This window comes from Epinephelus fuscoguttatus, linkage group LG15 (genome assembly GCF_011397635.1).
Source record: "Epinephelus fuscoguttatus linkage group LG15, E.fuscoguttatus.final_Chr_v1".
Taxonomy (NCBI): Eukaryota; Metazoa; Chordata; class Actinopteri; order Perciformes; family Serranidae; genus Epinephelus; species Epinephelus fuscoguttatus.
Genome location: NC_064766.1, coordinates 8,047,588 through 8,063,604, shown reverse-complemented (window position 1 = coordinate 8,063,604; position 16,017 = coordinate 8,047,588). Strand labels below are relative to the sequence as shown.

At 41.0% G+C, this 16,017-nt stretch overlaps 1 protein-coding gene across 1 annotated transcript in view; it reads left to right on the top strand.

The window, feature by feature from the left end:
• The window catches only part of pappa2 (pappalysin 2), a 110,818-nt gene that overhangs the window by 61,539 nt on the left and 33,262 nt on the right, over positions 1 to 16,017 (top strand). The window contains exons 16-21 of the mRNA XM_049597469.1: positions 5,085 to 5,220; positions 5,379 to 5,553; positions 7,597 to 7,662; positions 7,750 to 7,846; positions 8,690 to 8,867; positions 13,824 to 14,037. Of these exons, the coding sequence (XP_049453426.1) occupies positions 5,085 to 5,220; positions 5,379 to 5,553; positions 7,597 to 7,662; positions 7,750 to 7,846; positions 8,690 to 8,867; positions 13,824 to 14,037 (866 nt within the window). The remainder of the gene's footprint in view (positions 1 to 5,084; positions 5,221 to 5,378; positions 5,554 to 7,596; positions 7,663 to 7,749; positions 7,847 to 8,689; positions 8,868 to 13,823; positions 14,038 to 16,017) is intronic.

Below are 16,017 nucleotides of genomic sequence, written 5' to 3'. Positions count from 1 at the left end.
GCAAGTCACTGATCAGTCAGAAGGAGCTGCTAGTACAGCACCAAGGTCAAGCACCAAGAACACAACCATGAACCACTATGTTAATAAGGAAGCACAAGCAAGCTGAGTCAGGAATCTAACTAGAGTCAGTCAGGTCTTCTCTATTTATAAACAATTTGATTGCAAGTTGAAGGTATAATGCAAGAATGAAAAAAAATTAACTCACATTAAAGGATAACTTCGGTATTTATCAACCTGGGCCCTATTTCCCCATGTGTACGTATGCGTATGATTCATAGGTACAACTCGTTCTAAAATTGGTTCAGTATTGAGGGAGGCGGATGCAGCCGGGAGCCGCAAAACGAGCTAAAACGGTAACGGGGGCAAATGCGTCCCGTAAAAGTTTGCGCATTAAAAGTGCTTTTTTTTCGCCACTGACAGGTTCATATCAGCAGTGCTATCTCTGTAAATAGTATAGTAAACCTTTACCTTACCTCTGGACTGTGTGTGACATCATCTCGCGAGAGCTTTGCTCCACTGTGTCTGTAGCTCTGTCTACTTGTGGGACAGCCGTTTCCTTGAGGAAGAGGTGTTTCGGGATTGGATGTCTTCTCTTCTTCGGCTGGCAGTAGTCATCTTGGGAGAAGTGAGCACTGCAGACCCGATGGTCTGCAAGGCGCAGTGTCTGGACAAGAGTGTTAGCATCCATTTGTAGCACAACTAGCCACAACTTGTCACGTGTTGCGCGACATCCTGTTCTTGCAATTCGGATAAGCACAAACATGAACCATTGTTTTCAATCGATGCAGTAAAACTCTCAGCTGTACTCCGGGACAACCAGCGCCCCTCGGAGCGGCGCTCAGCATGGCTCCTTGTTTTCTTCCGGCAACAAGCAAAGCTCTCGCGAGATGACGTCGCAGCCCAGAGCAAGTGAAGGGTAAGGGAAACGTTTAGTATGCTATTTACAGAGATAACACTGGCGATCTGAACCGGTCAGTGGTGAAAAAAAACACTTAATGCGCAAACTTATATGGGACGCATTTGCCCCCGTTACCGTTTTAGCTCGTTTCGCAGCTCCCTGCTGCATCCACCTCCCTCAATACTGAACCAATTTTAGAACGAGTTGGACCTATGAATCATACGGACACATACACATGGGGAAATAGGGCCCACATTTGCCGTGTTACCAAAAATTGAGCATAGTGTTACAGTTTCTCTCGATTGCTAAGACACATTTCTGGAAAGCTGCTCTCCTTTTCTCTAAACTGTGAACACAAAACCCAATTTTCAAGCTACATTCATAAAACCTCAGACTCTTCTTGCAAAACCAAACTTTCACCTCAAAACAGTTCAATCTGTGCTCAGAACTGAACTATGCTGTCAAATCGTGCCCCGAAATTAAAAACACTACTGAGCAGTCACTAAACACTACATAGAAAAATAGAAAACACAATGCTCAGGACATGAAGCTGTAGAAATAAATGTTTATTGTTCACTGTAGGCTAAATGCATGTTGCAAAACAAAGAACCTGTGCATTTAGCACTTGTACATAGTAGAAAAAAAAAGTACAAAAAACAGAAATCCTGTGCATTTACTCGTAGCACTTGTACAGTACAAAAACAAACAGAAATCTTGTGCACAAGTGCTTTAGCACTTGTATACAGTAAGCCTACGTAAAAATAAAGTACAAAAATATACAAATGAGAAGTGCATTACTCAGCCACAGCATCATTTCTCCGTACTGGGTCAGGCCACAGGACTTCATCCACATCACAGGCCACATTTTGTCTGGCCAGGCAACGGGGGAAAAAACCCCTGGCATGCCGTATCCAGGCTTGGCATGCCTCCACACCTGTGTCACCACAGGCTAGTTCCATGGCTTGCAGGAGATTTACCCTGGTGTAAGGATGGCGTTCATATACCTTCCACCGCCATGAGGAGAAGAATTCTTCAGTGGGGTTCAGGAAAGGGGAGTACGGTGGAAGGCAAAGATTGATCAAACCTTGGTTCATATTGAACCACTCTAACCTGGAGGGCTCTGTGAAAACTCACATTGTCCCAAACAACAACATAGATGGGATGCTCATCCTGCTGCCCTAACAGAGCATCTCGCATGTGATTGAGGAAAATGAGGAGCTGGTGAGTGTTGTAGGGCCCCAGGTTGGCATGATGGTGGACAACCCCATGATTGCTGATGGCAGCACACAATGTGACATTGCCACCACACTACCCAGGGACACCAACAATGGCCCGTTGGCCAATCACACTACGGCCTCTCCTTCTCCTTTTGGTGAGATTAAACCCAGCTTCATCCATGTAGATGTTTTCATGGGGTCTTTCCATTGCATCCAGTTGAAAAACTCTGTAAAAATAGATATAGTTTTGTAAGTGATACAGAAAAAGTGATTTAGGCCACTACAGTAAATCACTACTTACAGTAATCAACATTGAATGTGTCTGGATATATACCAACCTGTACATACTGGAATCTTTGCTCTTTGACTCTGTCTGAGTTGCGTTCAAAGGGCACTCTGTACAGCTGTTTCATGCACAGTCTGTTGCGCCTGAGGACACGATCAACAGTAGAGAGGCTGACACTGTTGATACCCTCAAAATTTACATGGTCCTCAATGATCTTCTGCTGAATTTCACGCAGTTTAATGGTGTTGTTCTCATGGACCATGTCGACAATCAGGGTCTCTTGGTGTGGGGAGAACATACCTGTCCTCCCACCCCCATGTGGCAGTCTTTCAATTCTACAAAAAGAGAACATGCAGTTACAAAAATATACATGGAATACTAGGCCTACAAACAGTTAGACTAACCCTCCATTACAATTCTACAGTACATTGGCACAGTGATGTACTGAAACATATATTTAAGTATACTGTGGTACAGTATATAGTATAGTTATACAGTCATTACTGTCAACATTTACATACTATAATGTCAAAAAAGGTAATTACCTGTTCTCTTCTCTAAATCTTCGGATTATGGTGGACACAGTGAATCTACTGATGTTTGGTTGTACCCTTTGTCCAGCCTCCCTCATGCTCATACCATGGACAAGAACATGATCAATCACAGTAGCTTTGATTTCATCAGATATTACTGTTCTTTGTCTTCGCTGACCACCTCGACCACCTCGACCTCCTCTCACACGAACTCCTCCTCTCAGATTTCTATCCATTGTAGTGCCTCACACACCAGTGCTCTCTGAATTGGCTTATATATGTTCCCTCGCATCATTAGCCACAAGTGTGATCAATTTTGAGTTGTTGTGTTCAACCGGTGACACCTGTGCTTTAATTGTGTTTGCCTTTTGCCACCTGTGCTCACCATTATGCAACACAGGTGCATCACAATGAAAATGTGTTTGGCAAGTTGTGTCTAAACAGGTGAAAAGTCCTTATGGTTTTGCCAAAAGAGTGACTGATTCAATCAGTGGGTTCAGGCAACTAAGCATTTGGTTCAGACAATAGTGTTTAGTGTTTTAGCAATTGAGAAAAACTGTAATTCAGGCAGGACACGATGTCAAGCTCAGATCATATCCCAGCTGCATCAGCTAATCTCAAACAACCAATCAACTGATGGAGCAGCTGATTGATCACATGGTTCCTGTCTGTGCAACCAATTGGCAAATCTCATTCAGGGCACCCTATTTAAACTGTTCTGGCCTGCCCGCTGTTGCTACTTCCCCTGTAAGCCACTTTGCAGCACGCCTCCACCCCAGCTCCTCCTTTCCTTGCTGTGTGTGACTTATCAATGTCATTTCCGTTTGTCATTGATGCTGGCTCTGTTCTGTTCCTGGAGGGGGGGGGGTCTTTGCAGCTGCTCTCCCTGACTTAGGCTTTCCCTGTAGGTGCACGGAAGAGCAGGCAGGTTTCCTCGTTTGCACGTAGAAGGGCAGAGAGATGTGCTCTCTCTGCCTTAAGGATTTCTATGTAAGCGCATGGAAGGGTGGAGATGTGTGCTCTCTCCGCCTTAGGCTTTCCACGAAGGTGCGTGGAAGAGGCTTTCTGCGTAGGCCCTAGGAAAGGCAGAGGGGGCCCAAAACAGAGCCATACCGCCAAATATAATTCTGCAAATGGAAATAAAGTTTTCTTTGACTAAAGTGTTCCTGACTGACCTGTATTTTTATGTACATTTTGAAGTGTTGCACTAGAAAAGCTGTATAGAGTTGTACTTTTGCCTTTGTTGAAAAGAGTCATATAAGTTTTGACATAGCAAACATTTAACTTAACAATTTAACTTACATGACTGACCAGCTGTTTCCACTGTTGGTATGAAACAACAATTTAGTAGCTGACGTAAAAGAAAACTCAAGCTTTCATTCAACCTTCATTATCCATAATCACGATTAGATACTATCACTATCCTATTAAAGGTTGCGGGTTTTGCATGTTTTATTTTAATGTTTTTCTCTTGTAAAGCACATTGAATTGCCTTGTGTATGAATGGTGCTATATAAATAAAATTGCCTTGCCTTGCCTTGCCTTGCCTTGCTGGGCGCTGGAGCCTATCCCAGCTGACATTGGGTGAGAGGCAGGGTACACCCTGGACAGGTCGACAGACTATCACAGGGCTGACACATAGAGACAGACAGCCGTTCACGCTCATATTCACACTTATGGCCAATTTAGAGTCACTGGTTAACCTAACCTGCATGTCTTTGGACTGTGGGAGAAAGCCATAGAAAACCCACACTGACATGGGAAGAACATGTAAACTCTTCACAGAATTAAATACAAATAAAACTTGCCCTATTAAAACAGATTCCTGAAGACCTTGTTGATGGGTCAGATGGCCGAGGCAACTTTTTTGTTTCCAGTTCACAGCTTCTACTTCTTCTACTCTGTTTAATTCTGGATTACAGCCCTGCGTAGAGCGTAGCCAATACCGCCAACTTCTGATCAAACAGTGCTTTGTTCACAAATGATATACCAAATTCATAATTTAATTTGCATTTTTTGCGACATTTCAAAGGTTCACTGAAAATTTGCTTGACAATTGAATAGAAACTACTGATGGATGTATACATCAACTATGGTCAACATACTAACTTCACATTAGGACTTTTTCTTTGTTTTTCTTGCAATGACAGGTGGGATTTGTCTATCCTGGAGTGGCAGCCTCTGTGATGGTGTACCTGGCTTCAGATGGGTCATGGTCTGGGGAGCAGTGTCGGAGGACAGCCACCATCCTCCTGTCTGATACAACTGGCAAGAACCACTCACTAGGTACTTTTTACTCATATTAATTTGTATGTATTGGGTTGTTTTTAAAGTAAGATAAGTCTATGTGATAAAATCAAACCACAGAATGGGCAACAAAGTATAAAAGACTGTTGGTAAGGTTACAAAGTAAAGGACTACTTGAAACCCTTCCATCTGCCTAGGCACACACGACCTCTCATGCCATCGGAACCCGTTGGTGGTGAATGTGACCCACGACCTCTCTAGACCCTTCTTCATCACGGCCGCTGTTATTCTCCTCTTCTCCTCCCCGTCTGTGGCAGTCGGAGGCGTGGCCCTAAGAACTTCCTGCCACTTCAGCACCTTCGCCCTGACCGGGTGCGCATCAGAGGGTGGGCTCTCCCACATCTACCTACTTAACACACACACGCATGCTTTCACACATACACACACACACACACACACACACACACACACAGAGCCTGTCACTAACTATGTCATACAGTGCCTGAAATATTTAAAGGTCCAGTGTGTGAGATGTAGGGGGATTTTGTGGCATCTAGCAGTGCAGACTGCAGATTGCAACCAGCTCAAATTTCCCTGGTAGAATTCCTTTAGTGTTCATTGTTCATTGTCGAAGATAAGCTGCTAGTCTAGCAGCTGCTAATGCGTGCTCACCTTTTTAATACAATAACTTAAGATCAAGAAATTCAGGAGATTTTTACTGGGAGCTGAATTATCTGCAGAGGTCCCTTCCTCTTCAAAACAAACAGACCCGTAATTTAAACTGGTAAAAATTGAACAAAGCAGTTTCATGTTGTGTTTTTCTGACTGTCTCATCGCAGATAGGCTCTTAACTATGGTGGCCTACGTGAAAACTTGAATGGCCCTATCTAAAGCCATTGTTTAGTTGGTCCATTCTGGGCTACTGTAGAAACATGGCAGTGCAACATGGTGGCATCTCCATGGATAAGGACTTACTCTCGATGTATATATAAATGGTTCATTCTAAGGTAACAGTGTTATTTTCAGATGATTATACATGAAAGAAAACATAGTTATTATATTAAATTCAATTTCTGCCAATATATTCCCCTAAATCGTTCACACTAGACCTTTCATATTCTCATTTAAGCAAAGAAAAATTTTGAGTCTAAATTCAAACATAAAACAATATATAAAATGCGTATTATCAAAGGAATATGTCAAGTGTTTGGGAGTTTGACAAACTGGTTTTAAAAATAGAAAAACAGAATTGTTTTGGTGTACCGTCACAGTAGTCCATGCTAAAAAGAAAAAATACTCCATTGATTTAGCATTGCACACCTTTAACATTGTCACACTCACAATGGACAGTTTAAAAGTCTGAAAATCGATGCAGCAGAACCAGACATAATGTCTATTTTACGTTACACATTCATCTTCCTTGTCAAAACCAGGTGCCTGCATTACCCACAATGCAACTCAACCATTTAGCCAGAGCTCTAGACGGGTTGTGTGGCTAATTGAGCTACTAGCCTCAAACAGAGAGATGGAGCGAACTACAAAGAACCTCACTTCTTTCTAACTCCACAACTCCAGATTTTTAAATTTGTAGTCTTCAGCTCAACTCACGCTGACTCAAGTGACATCACATGAGGCAATTTATCAGATTTCACGCAGCCCCCTTTAGAGTGACAAAAGGACTTATTAAACTTTTTTAATTATATATTTATTAACATATGCAGTAATATTACCCAAGACCTAGAATCAGACTTTGAAATGTGAAATTGGTGAAGTTTAGTTTGGAACCCCACAGGTCTGCAAGCTCATGTGTATTTGCTCTGGCAGGTACATCTTGCCCCCTAGTTCAGACAGATTTGTAGCCGACCTGGCCTGGGTCAGGCCAATCACAACCGTTTACCTAAGGTTTGATGCAATGACTGGCAACTTGTGGAGCCTTCATGCTTATACATAATTTTTGTCATTCTTGGCTTGAGCACCCTTACGTCTGGGACACTACGGCAAGCATAAACCAAATGTGTCGTAAGGCATTTTGATCAGCAGGTGTTTATAATACCCTTGGTAATCGATAATGAACTGAGAAGGGTAATGCCAGGGCAGTGGAGTTCATCTTTACAGTGTACACTATAGTAGGAAAAAGCGTTTGCAGTTTCTTTAAACATAAAGATGTATAAAGGATACATGTTCAGTCTCGGCATTAGCAAGATCCACAGGATGGTATGCTATATTTTTTTTTGGTGAACTGTTACCATAAAAGGTCAATTTCAAAACTGACAGTCTCCCTAACCCTTGGGGTATTCATTTAATGTGACTGAATTTGCTTAACTGGAAACAGTGAAGCCTCCTAGTTGCTTGTCTCTCCCTGCCTCTCATTCCTCTCCTTTTCCCTCTCCCATATTCTCTCCATCCCTGAAATAGCTGTTTGCGGCAGCCGTGTCAGATGGACAGCTGCAGTCCTCCCCAGTTAGAGCATGCCTCTGTCAGGTAGGCCCTTTGAAATGAAACACTGAACAATCAGAGAGCTGAAACAACAAACAAAAGAACTATCTATATATCAGTGTGTCTCTGTAGGTGTACAGGAGGAGGGGAGTCCTCTCACTGCTCTGTTCAGTGTCACCGTGGTTTCAGTATCTCTGTCCTCAACAGCAGGGGAACACAACCACACCAGGTACACTTTGTTATGTGTTGCACTGCTGAAATCACATCAGTTATAAGTTATATTCCAGTTATTTACTGATAAAAACTATGCATAAAAGATTTGGGTTCGTGTTGGGATTTAACAGAGATGTAGAGGGGCAGCACCAGGGTTTCAGGAGAAGGACAAACATGACAGACATAGGGCTTTACGTATTTTCATCCAACAAATTCTAGAGTAGTACTACAATAATTTGTTCCACTATTTGTAACATTTTGTTTTCTTTTACTCACTCAACATTTGTGGTCGCATCCACTTTTGCTTCCAAAAATACTGGGGTAACTCAATTACACCTCCTTGGAGTGATGAAGGAAACCAAACAGATTTTATGTGCTCAGTTTCACAGATGACATGGCATGTCAAAGAGGAAGTCCAAGAAACTGTCTCCAGAATTCAGACAGAATTTTAGGAATCACATGGGTAAATGTATGAACTCTAAAAGATGTGTTTTAGGGAACTAATCAACAAAATCACTTCTAAACATTACAGAGGGGCAACGCAAAGGCTTGAATAGGCTAATTAGATTGATTGTTACGGTCCTGGCTAGATCTCATAGGTAATTCGTTAAATCAGTTTTACTTTTTTAAATTTTGTGGTTACATTTTTAATACTTAACAAAGACGATTTGATAAATACCTTTAGTGATATTTACCTTTAGTGATATTTTGTATAATTAGTAAGATGTTTGAAAAGACAGGTGGCTTGTTTTTCTGTATCATCAAACCTTAAAAGGCATGTTTACAGGGCTTGTTGGCCACTTTTCCCTATTCCTTCTTGAAATTTTCTTTCTTTCTTTCTTTCTGTCCTTCTTTTCAGAGAGAAGCACACCTGCAGTGTTTCCACGGTTCGTGGGATCGTGTAGTTAGCTGTCAGCCTGTAGACTGCGGCCTGCCCGATCAGTCTCTTGTCTACCATGCCATATTCAGCTGTCCCTGGGGAACCACCTTTGGCAAACAATGCTCCTTCACCTGTGGATCACCAGCTATACTACAAGGTAAGTCATGGATTTGTTTTTTTTACCCTATTCTAGTCCAGTCTGCTTTATTCTAGTCTCGTAGTCTAGTCTCTTAGTTAGCTATTAGTGTATTCTTGAACGATTTTGTTATATGAACTTTGGACAATGTCCGGGGAATTCTGGACGTTATCTGGAGGTTCCCTTTTACACGTGTAGCACACAACAGGAAACTGTCCTTGTCAAAAGCGTTTTCATCTACCTCTCTTTGGCAAGAGGTGGCACCAGGGTACAGCTGTCCTGTAGGCGGGTCGTAATTTGGTCATAATCAAAGACACCTCAAATAGATCCTTGAATTTGTCTGCCAATTTTGGCCTTAGCTCACACCGGCAGTTTGACATTTTTGACATGACCCTTCTTCTTCACCCTCGAATGTTTTTTTTTCTTCCGGTTTTGCAATAGCCGCAAAATTGAAACGTCATTAACATGTTTGCTCATTGTGAGTTCTCTGAAAAATGACCCATGCTATTCACACATGGCCTCAATTGGACATTACGTAGACTTTATACTAGGAAGGAGGATAGAAGATAAAGTACGGTTAATGTCTGATCCAGCTGATTTGTACATTTGTGTTCTCACATACAGCTCCTTTAGGGAATGTCAACATCAATGGATTATGAACAAACAACTGTAAAATACATGGTCACACTTAATAACACATTTATCAGGCTAACCATGCAAAGACGAATCTATTTTTAGGGCTGTCAAACAAAAACTGCAATGAATCTCTGAATTTCAATAGTCAATCACGATTGTTAAATTTGAATTATTTTGCATTTCAAAACAGTTTTGAAGTACTTTGCAATTAAATGAATGCAAAGAACTTTTTCATAATCTTGATTTTTAGATTTAGTTCTTTCATATCAGTGCTGCACTGCTACACCAGTGCTCACAACATGCCAACCTCAGTCTCCCATGATGTTAACTGGTCTGTAGTCAGTTTCCACCCATTTGGTAAGCACTGTAGTTAACTTCTTCAGAGTAGTGTTTTGTTGGCTATGGTGATGCAGTTGCCCGCTGAAGTCTGATTAGCTGCACCACCAAGTTGCATAGAACTTTTGTCAACTGAGCTGTCTGGGAGTTTTTTAAAGGGAACTGTGGCATTCAAAAGCACAGTGGTGTTGTTATTTTCCATCTCTGCGGCAGCAGGCTGCAGGAAGCCCCTGTGGCAGCTTGACTACAAGCAAGGGTGCATCAAAGGGACAAAGGAGCAGCACGCGATTAACATGATTTATAAAATATAATGCCTAATGTTAAGATCTTAATCATATCACGATCAACACATTAATGCTGACAGCCCTACTATTTTTCAAAAGTTTCCAAAACAATTTGCCTTAATGTCTCAAGATTATGATACTGTTATTATTTATGGGCTGCTGTTTCCAATGAGATCAACCAAAATTCTATGAGTTTCAATCAAACCAACAAAAGAGCCATTTAGAATTCGAGGAACCTCATTTGACGATATACTTCTTGAGTTTCTCATAATCATTCACATTACTTAATAATAGAGGTCAACAATGGGACCAGTCACTCAATAAACAATTGTTTAAAGTCCATAAAATGAAATGGACATTAAACTTTGATTTTACACAATTACGGTTTAAAATTGGAGGCCTGTTTTTTACAGGGCGCATCGTGTTATAGTTAAAGACAGTGTTTAAAACAAATTAGTTTGAAAAACAGCTAAGACAAGGGGAACTAATCTACAGTGCTGCAATAAAATCAGAGTGGAAATGCCATTTACAAAATCACAACCATGCCTTCTCTCAATGAGCCTCGCTCCTCACAGTGCTTCTGTTTGCTTTATGGCCTTTGAATGTGGATTGAAGCTATTGAAATTCAGGATGTAAACTGATAGAGAAATCTACACGGCATATTCCAGTTCCCTTCACACACACAGCCTTCTACTCAGATGTCCACAATGTTTATAAAAACAGGACTTGCACCATAATGAGTCAGAACAAATATTGCCCGTGGCAGCCATAATTAGGAGTACTACCACACACACCGAGATTCATAGGTACACACTAAAGTAAAAGAGCATTACCCCTCTTTGGTAATGCAAGTTACGCAATGCAGTATGCTTCTTGAAGTGATTAGATGGAACAAACGTGATGTCCACACACTTGTTTGTGGTCGGAAAGCCACAGTGAACGCTCAAATGTTGTAGTAGAGTCAGCAGTTAGACCCATGTATTCATGATCTAAATACAGATTGCGCAGAAATAATTCTATTTGTGGCTTTTGGTTGAGTGAAATATGTTTGAAGGCCATCATGCATCACTCAGCAGTTAAAGCACACTGTGCAGTTCACAAGACTACACAGCAGTACAGCTGTGATGGATTTTGATCATCACAGCACAATGTTTAAATAGCTTATAAAAATGTGATGCCATGTTAAAGATTCATTACATTTTATAGACCCATTAAAAATTGTGAAAGGTTTAGGGTGTTATGATTCTCCACACATACCAACACTCATATGCTTCATGTGAGGCCATACATAGAAAATATTAGCTTTGGGCAACGTTGAAGATATAGTCTCCTTCTCATAACTGTATAAGACAGAGCCATGAAACGAAACCAGAATGTTTAGTGGGACAGAAATGAATCCATAACCTCTTTGTGCTTTTCCCATGTACATCTTTGGGTTTGAGTTGTATCAAACAGAACATATAACCTTTATAAACTGATTTTTTAGTAAAGCTAAAAGGCTACGCACCTCTCAAAGGAAGAAATTTTCCTCTGACATGGAAAGATGATTCCATGAGCAACGCATTAAGGGGTTTCCAGGGGTTTTGCTGCTACAGCCTCACTGGATCTGGTATGCATACAGATATAGGTAGATATGTATTGCTGTGTAACTTACATTACTAAAGTACGGTGGATGATAAGGGCTAAAGTGGTGCAGCGTCAGACACAATGCTTATTCAAAAATACATAAGAAAATCCAAATCAGAAATCAAAAAGGGAATGGTGCTACAAATAAAAAACTGTGCTACAGAAAGACAAAACCAATGCATTAATAGCAAACATGCTACAAATACAGGAGCAATGCCAAGTCAAAATCACACAAATCCCCGAAAACAAATGCAAACAGTAAAACACTGCATATTCTGCCTCTAGGGGGAGCACTGAGTAAAACAGCTCTACTTTTGAGCCAAGACAGAGAGAGACCATACAATTCTAAACAAACAACAGATTCACACACTTTGATTATGTTAAACTGTTGCTCTTTTAGAATTTTATAAATGACAAAGGCTAAATGTAGAAACGAAGACATACTTTTTATGATTTCTCTTTACTCTATGGAAGTATAAAGAGACCTGGACACAGCATTGGAGGCAGAGCCTCGTGCATTCTCCTCTTATGAAAGTTGCTGAGTGATAAAACAATTTAATCATATAACTCTTCAGGACTGGGGCGGCACGGTGGTGTGGTGGTTAACACTGTTGCCTCACAGCAAGAGGGTTCCTGGTTTGATCCCGGGTGTAGGAGCCCTTCTGTGTGGAGTTTGCATGTTCTCCCCGTGTCAGCGTGGGTTCTCTCCGGGCACTCCAGCTTCCTCCCACAGTCCAAAGACATGCAGATTGGGGACTAGGTTAACTGATAACTCTAAATTGTCCATAGGTGTGAATGTGAGCGTGAATGGTTGTCTGTCTCTGTGTGTCAGCCCTGCGATAGTCTGGCGACCTGTCCAGGGTGTACCCTGCCTCTCGCCCGATGTCAGCTGGGATAGGCTCCAGCCCCCCCGCGACCCTCAAGAGGATGAAGCGGATAGAAGATGAATGAATGAATGAATGAATGAACTCTTCTAGACTTTCTAAAATGTAATCAAACCAACCGGATAGTGAAACAAGTCATTTTGTTAGGTTGTGACGCTAACGAAAATGTATCCACTGATTTACAGACTGATTTTCTCAATGTGAGTCTATGAAAAAAAAAATTTTTTGGCCCCATGGCATCAGGTGACGGACCCAGACAGTGTATTTCTACTTTTGGCCACTATGATAAATTGGCCTCAAAGCCTGGCACTGTTCCTGGGACCTTGCTTTGCTCCACTTTTCTTCCTGCTTCAAAAACAAACACTCTTTCATTCTTTCATCTTGTCTCTCTCTAGCGGGCAGAAAAAATCAAGCTGTTTTTACTCAGCACTCCCCCTGGAGGCCTGGAGCACTTCTGTTGTGTTGACTGTTGTTGATGTATTTTTGACTTTGCATAGTTTCTGCATTTGCAGTGTTATTGCTGTAATGTTTTTATTTTGGCTTTCTGCAGGACATTTTTTGTATGTGTTTTTGAACTGGCATCATTTAAGTAGCTGCAGCACGTCTCCTAATGGAAATATTTTGGGCTGATGTAGTGCATTAGCCCGTGAATCTTCTATACTTAGTATGGTTACACTTCACTTTAGCATGTCACAGAGAAACATTTCCATTGTTTTAAAAAAAGAATAAGAAAAACATGTTTGTTGTTTCCTGCTTGTGGTCCCATTGCTCTCATTCCCAGTCACGTCTTTCTAATAATTCACTGAAGAAAATCTCACAGTGGTTACTGTTCAGTCTCAAGAAAAGTAATGTCTGATACAATCTGCACTTTGGTTTAGGAGATGGCAAAATGTTGTAGATCTGTCCAAAAGTGAAAACTCACTCCGAATATCTCTTTAACTCTAACTTCTGATCATTCCACACTGGCGGGAAGCAGATTCTATGAACGTCATACAACCATATCAATCAAAATAGCATTACAAAACAAATTGAATACATCAATATAGGTTTATACAGGCTTCGGATAATAGAGATAGAAATAGAAAAATGGAATATTGTCTACCAACTGTATTTTTCTTCTTAGCACAGTCGTGTTAGCTACTCTTTCCTTCCTCTTCCACAAATGTACTCTGATACCCTGTTGAATTGAAGTCACCTTCTCCCCTCCTCAGGTGACAGTGACAGGTTGGTGTGTTTGGAGGACGGTCTGTGGTCTTTCCCAGAGGCCTACTGCAAGATAGAGTGTCCAGAGGTTCCAAACATACCCGATGCCAAGCTGCTAACAGCAGACTGTCTGGCCTCAGGGCACGATGTTGGCTCTGTCTGCCGTTACAAATGCAACCCAGGCTTCTATGTAGTCGGGAGCCTCAAAAAGAAGACACCGAGGTAAATGTTTTGGGACTGTTGGCAGCTCAGTGGACAGAAAATAGTACTACAGCTGACAGGGCTTTGAGAGGCATTTATACTAGCATCACTTAAATGAAAAATGTCTGTATTAATAGCAGTATATGGCACCGTAAATAAGGCAAATACTGTATAATCTCCTCTTTTGTTTCTTTCCAGTGAGTTTTCTTTTCTGATCGACACCTTTAAATCATCATTGAGATGAATTCTTTCAGGCAGATTATTTCTTTTTATGTACAAGGACATAAAAACCCTGCAAGAACAATGGATCACACAGTGTGAGCTGTGGAGTGCCTTTAAATACTAGTAAATCTGTGTAGACAGCAGACCAAAGTAAATGCAGTGTTTTATCACACAGGCCTCCCTGCGTAATGGAGGAAATTCCTTCTTTTCCTTTATTTTACAAGATTCCCATTACGCACTGCTTGATAAAATTAGGATTTACTTATTTTATTTATTTTGATTTGGGTATTTTAAGCAAAAAAAAAAAAAAAGTTCAATTGTGCATCACATGACCACCCAAACCTCAAGGGCAAAGTGTTAAACATCGATGGGTACAATTTAAAGAGGCATTTTTCGGTCCATCGTCTGCTAAACTATGTTCTGTTTCGGAAAAAGCTCACATCAGGGTCCAATAAAACATGTACCGCTGCTAACTGGGCCTCATCAGGACTTAGCCAATTGTGTTCATTGGGTAACTGCTCATTACTGAACACAGTTCACATGTTGTTAATGAGATGAGGGTTTCCTAATAGAAGGAGAGACAGCCTCTAGGGTAAGTTTATATCCTGCTTTAGACGGAGTCTTCACACATTTCACTGTATATAGTCGTATAAGTCGTGTATTCTCCTCGCTGTCTTGAAGTGCAGTAAAAAACACAGTGTATCAAATATCTAACAAGCTGTTTTTTACTATCATATGAGGCCAGTAATAAATATACAATTTATAGTTTTGTATACATTAAATTTCCATCCAGTACAGTGAAAAATCTCATGTAGAGATCAATTTGCAGCTGGGTATCTTTATGAGTTACGCTTTCTCAAACATATATGTGTAAACATTTTAATAACCCCTGATGCTTTATTAGTCCAACATGTGAACGTGAACAGCAGTAGCTAATAAAGAGCTTTAAACAGGACTTTTACTCTTACCTTTTACACATGTACCCACATAAATTTATATTGAAACACATACTGTTGCATTTACACGCTACATGCATCACACCGGAGATGTTTTTTTTACAATGGAATGGGCAGTCCTCAGCACTGTGTATGTGTTTGTTATTGAAACAGTAAAAGTAAAATGGGACAATAGCGAGGCGGGCAGGGGTATAGAGTGCATGTGGTTCTACAGGGAGTTTCTTATAATAAACCTCAATATCCACAATGTTTCTGTAATAAATGTGTCCACTCTGGTGCTCTCATTCACCAAAGATCCAACACAGTAGGGTATTGTTTCTCAAAGTGCAGTCTACGGGCCAGTGGCGGCCCTCAGTAACATATATATTATCATCTGCAGTCCATTTCAATACTGTCACTTTCAATAGCTTACATGTAATACACTTCTTGGCCATCAAACTGTGCCCCCATAACAAGCGTCTGTCAGGTTAGGAATGAAAACTTGTAGAAAGGTGATGGTTGCATGGCAACTAGTGGCACCTTGCTAGCATCGTGGTAATTATGTTCTGCCATTAATAGAAGTGCTTTTAGTGATTTTGGTGGACAACTCTGCATGTGCAAGTGAGATGGAAGACATATTATGTTTGCACTTTTCCTGTGCAGCCCTCAGTCACATGCTGGCTCCCTTAATTGGCAACTCAGTCATCAAACCTTTGAGAACCCATGCAATAGGGCTTTAGTCACCATTGGATATTAATTTTGTTCTAAACTCATCTGTCAGATTGATCATATCTCTGAAACATTCTCTGGTAAAAGAACAGTCAAGGACTGATCATGAACCAGC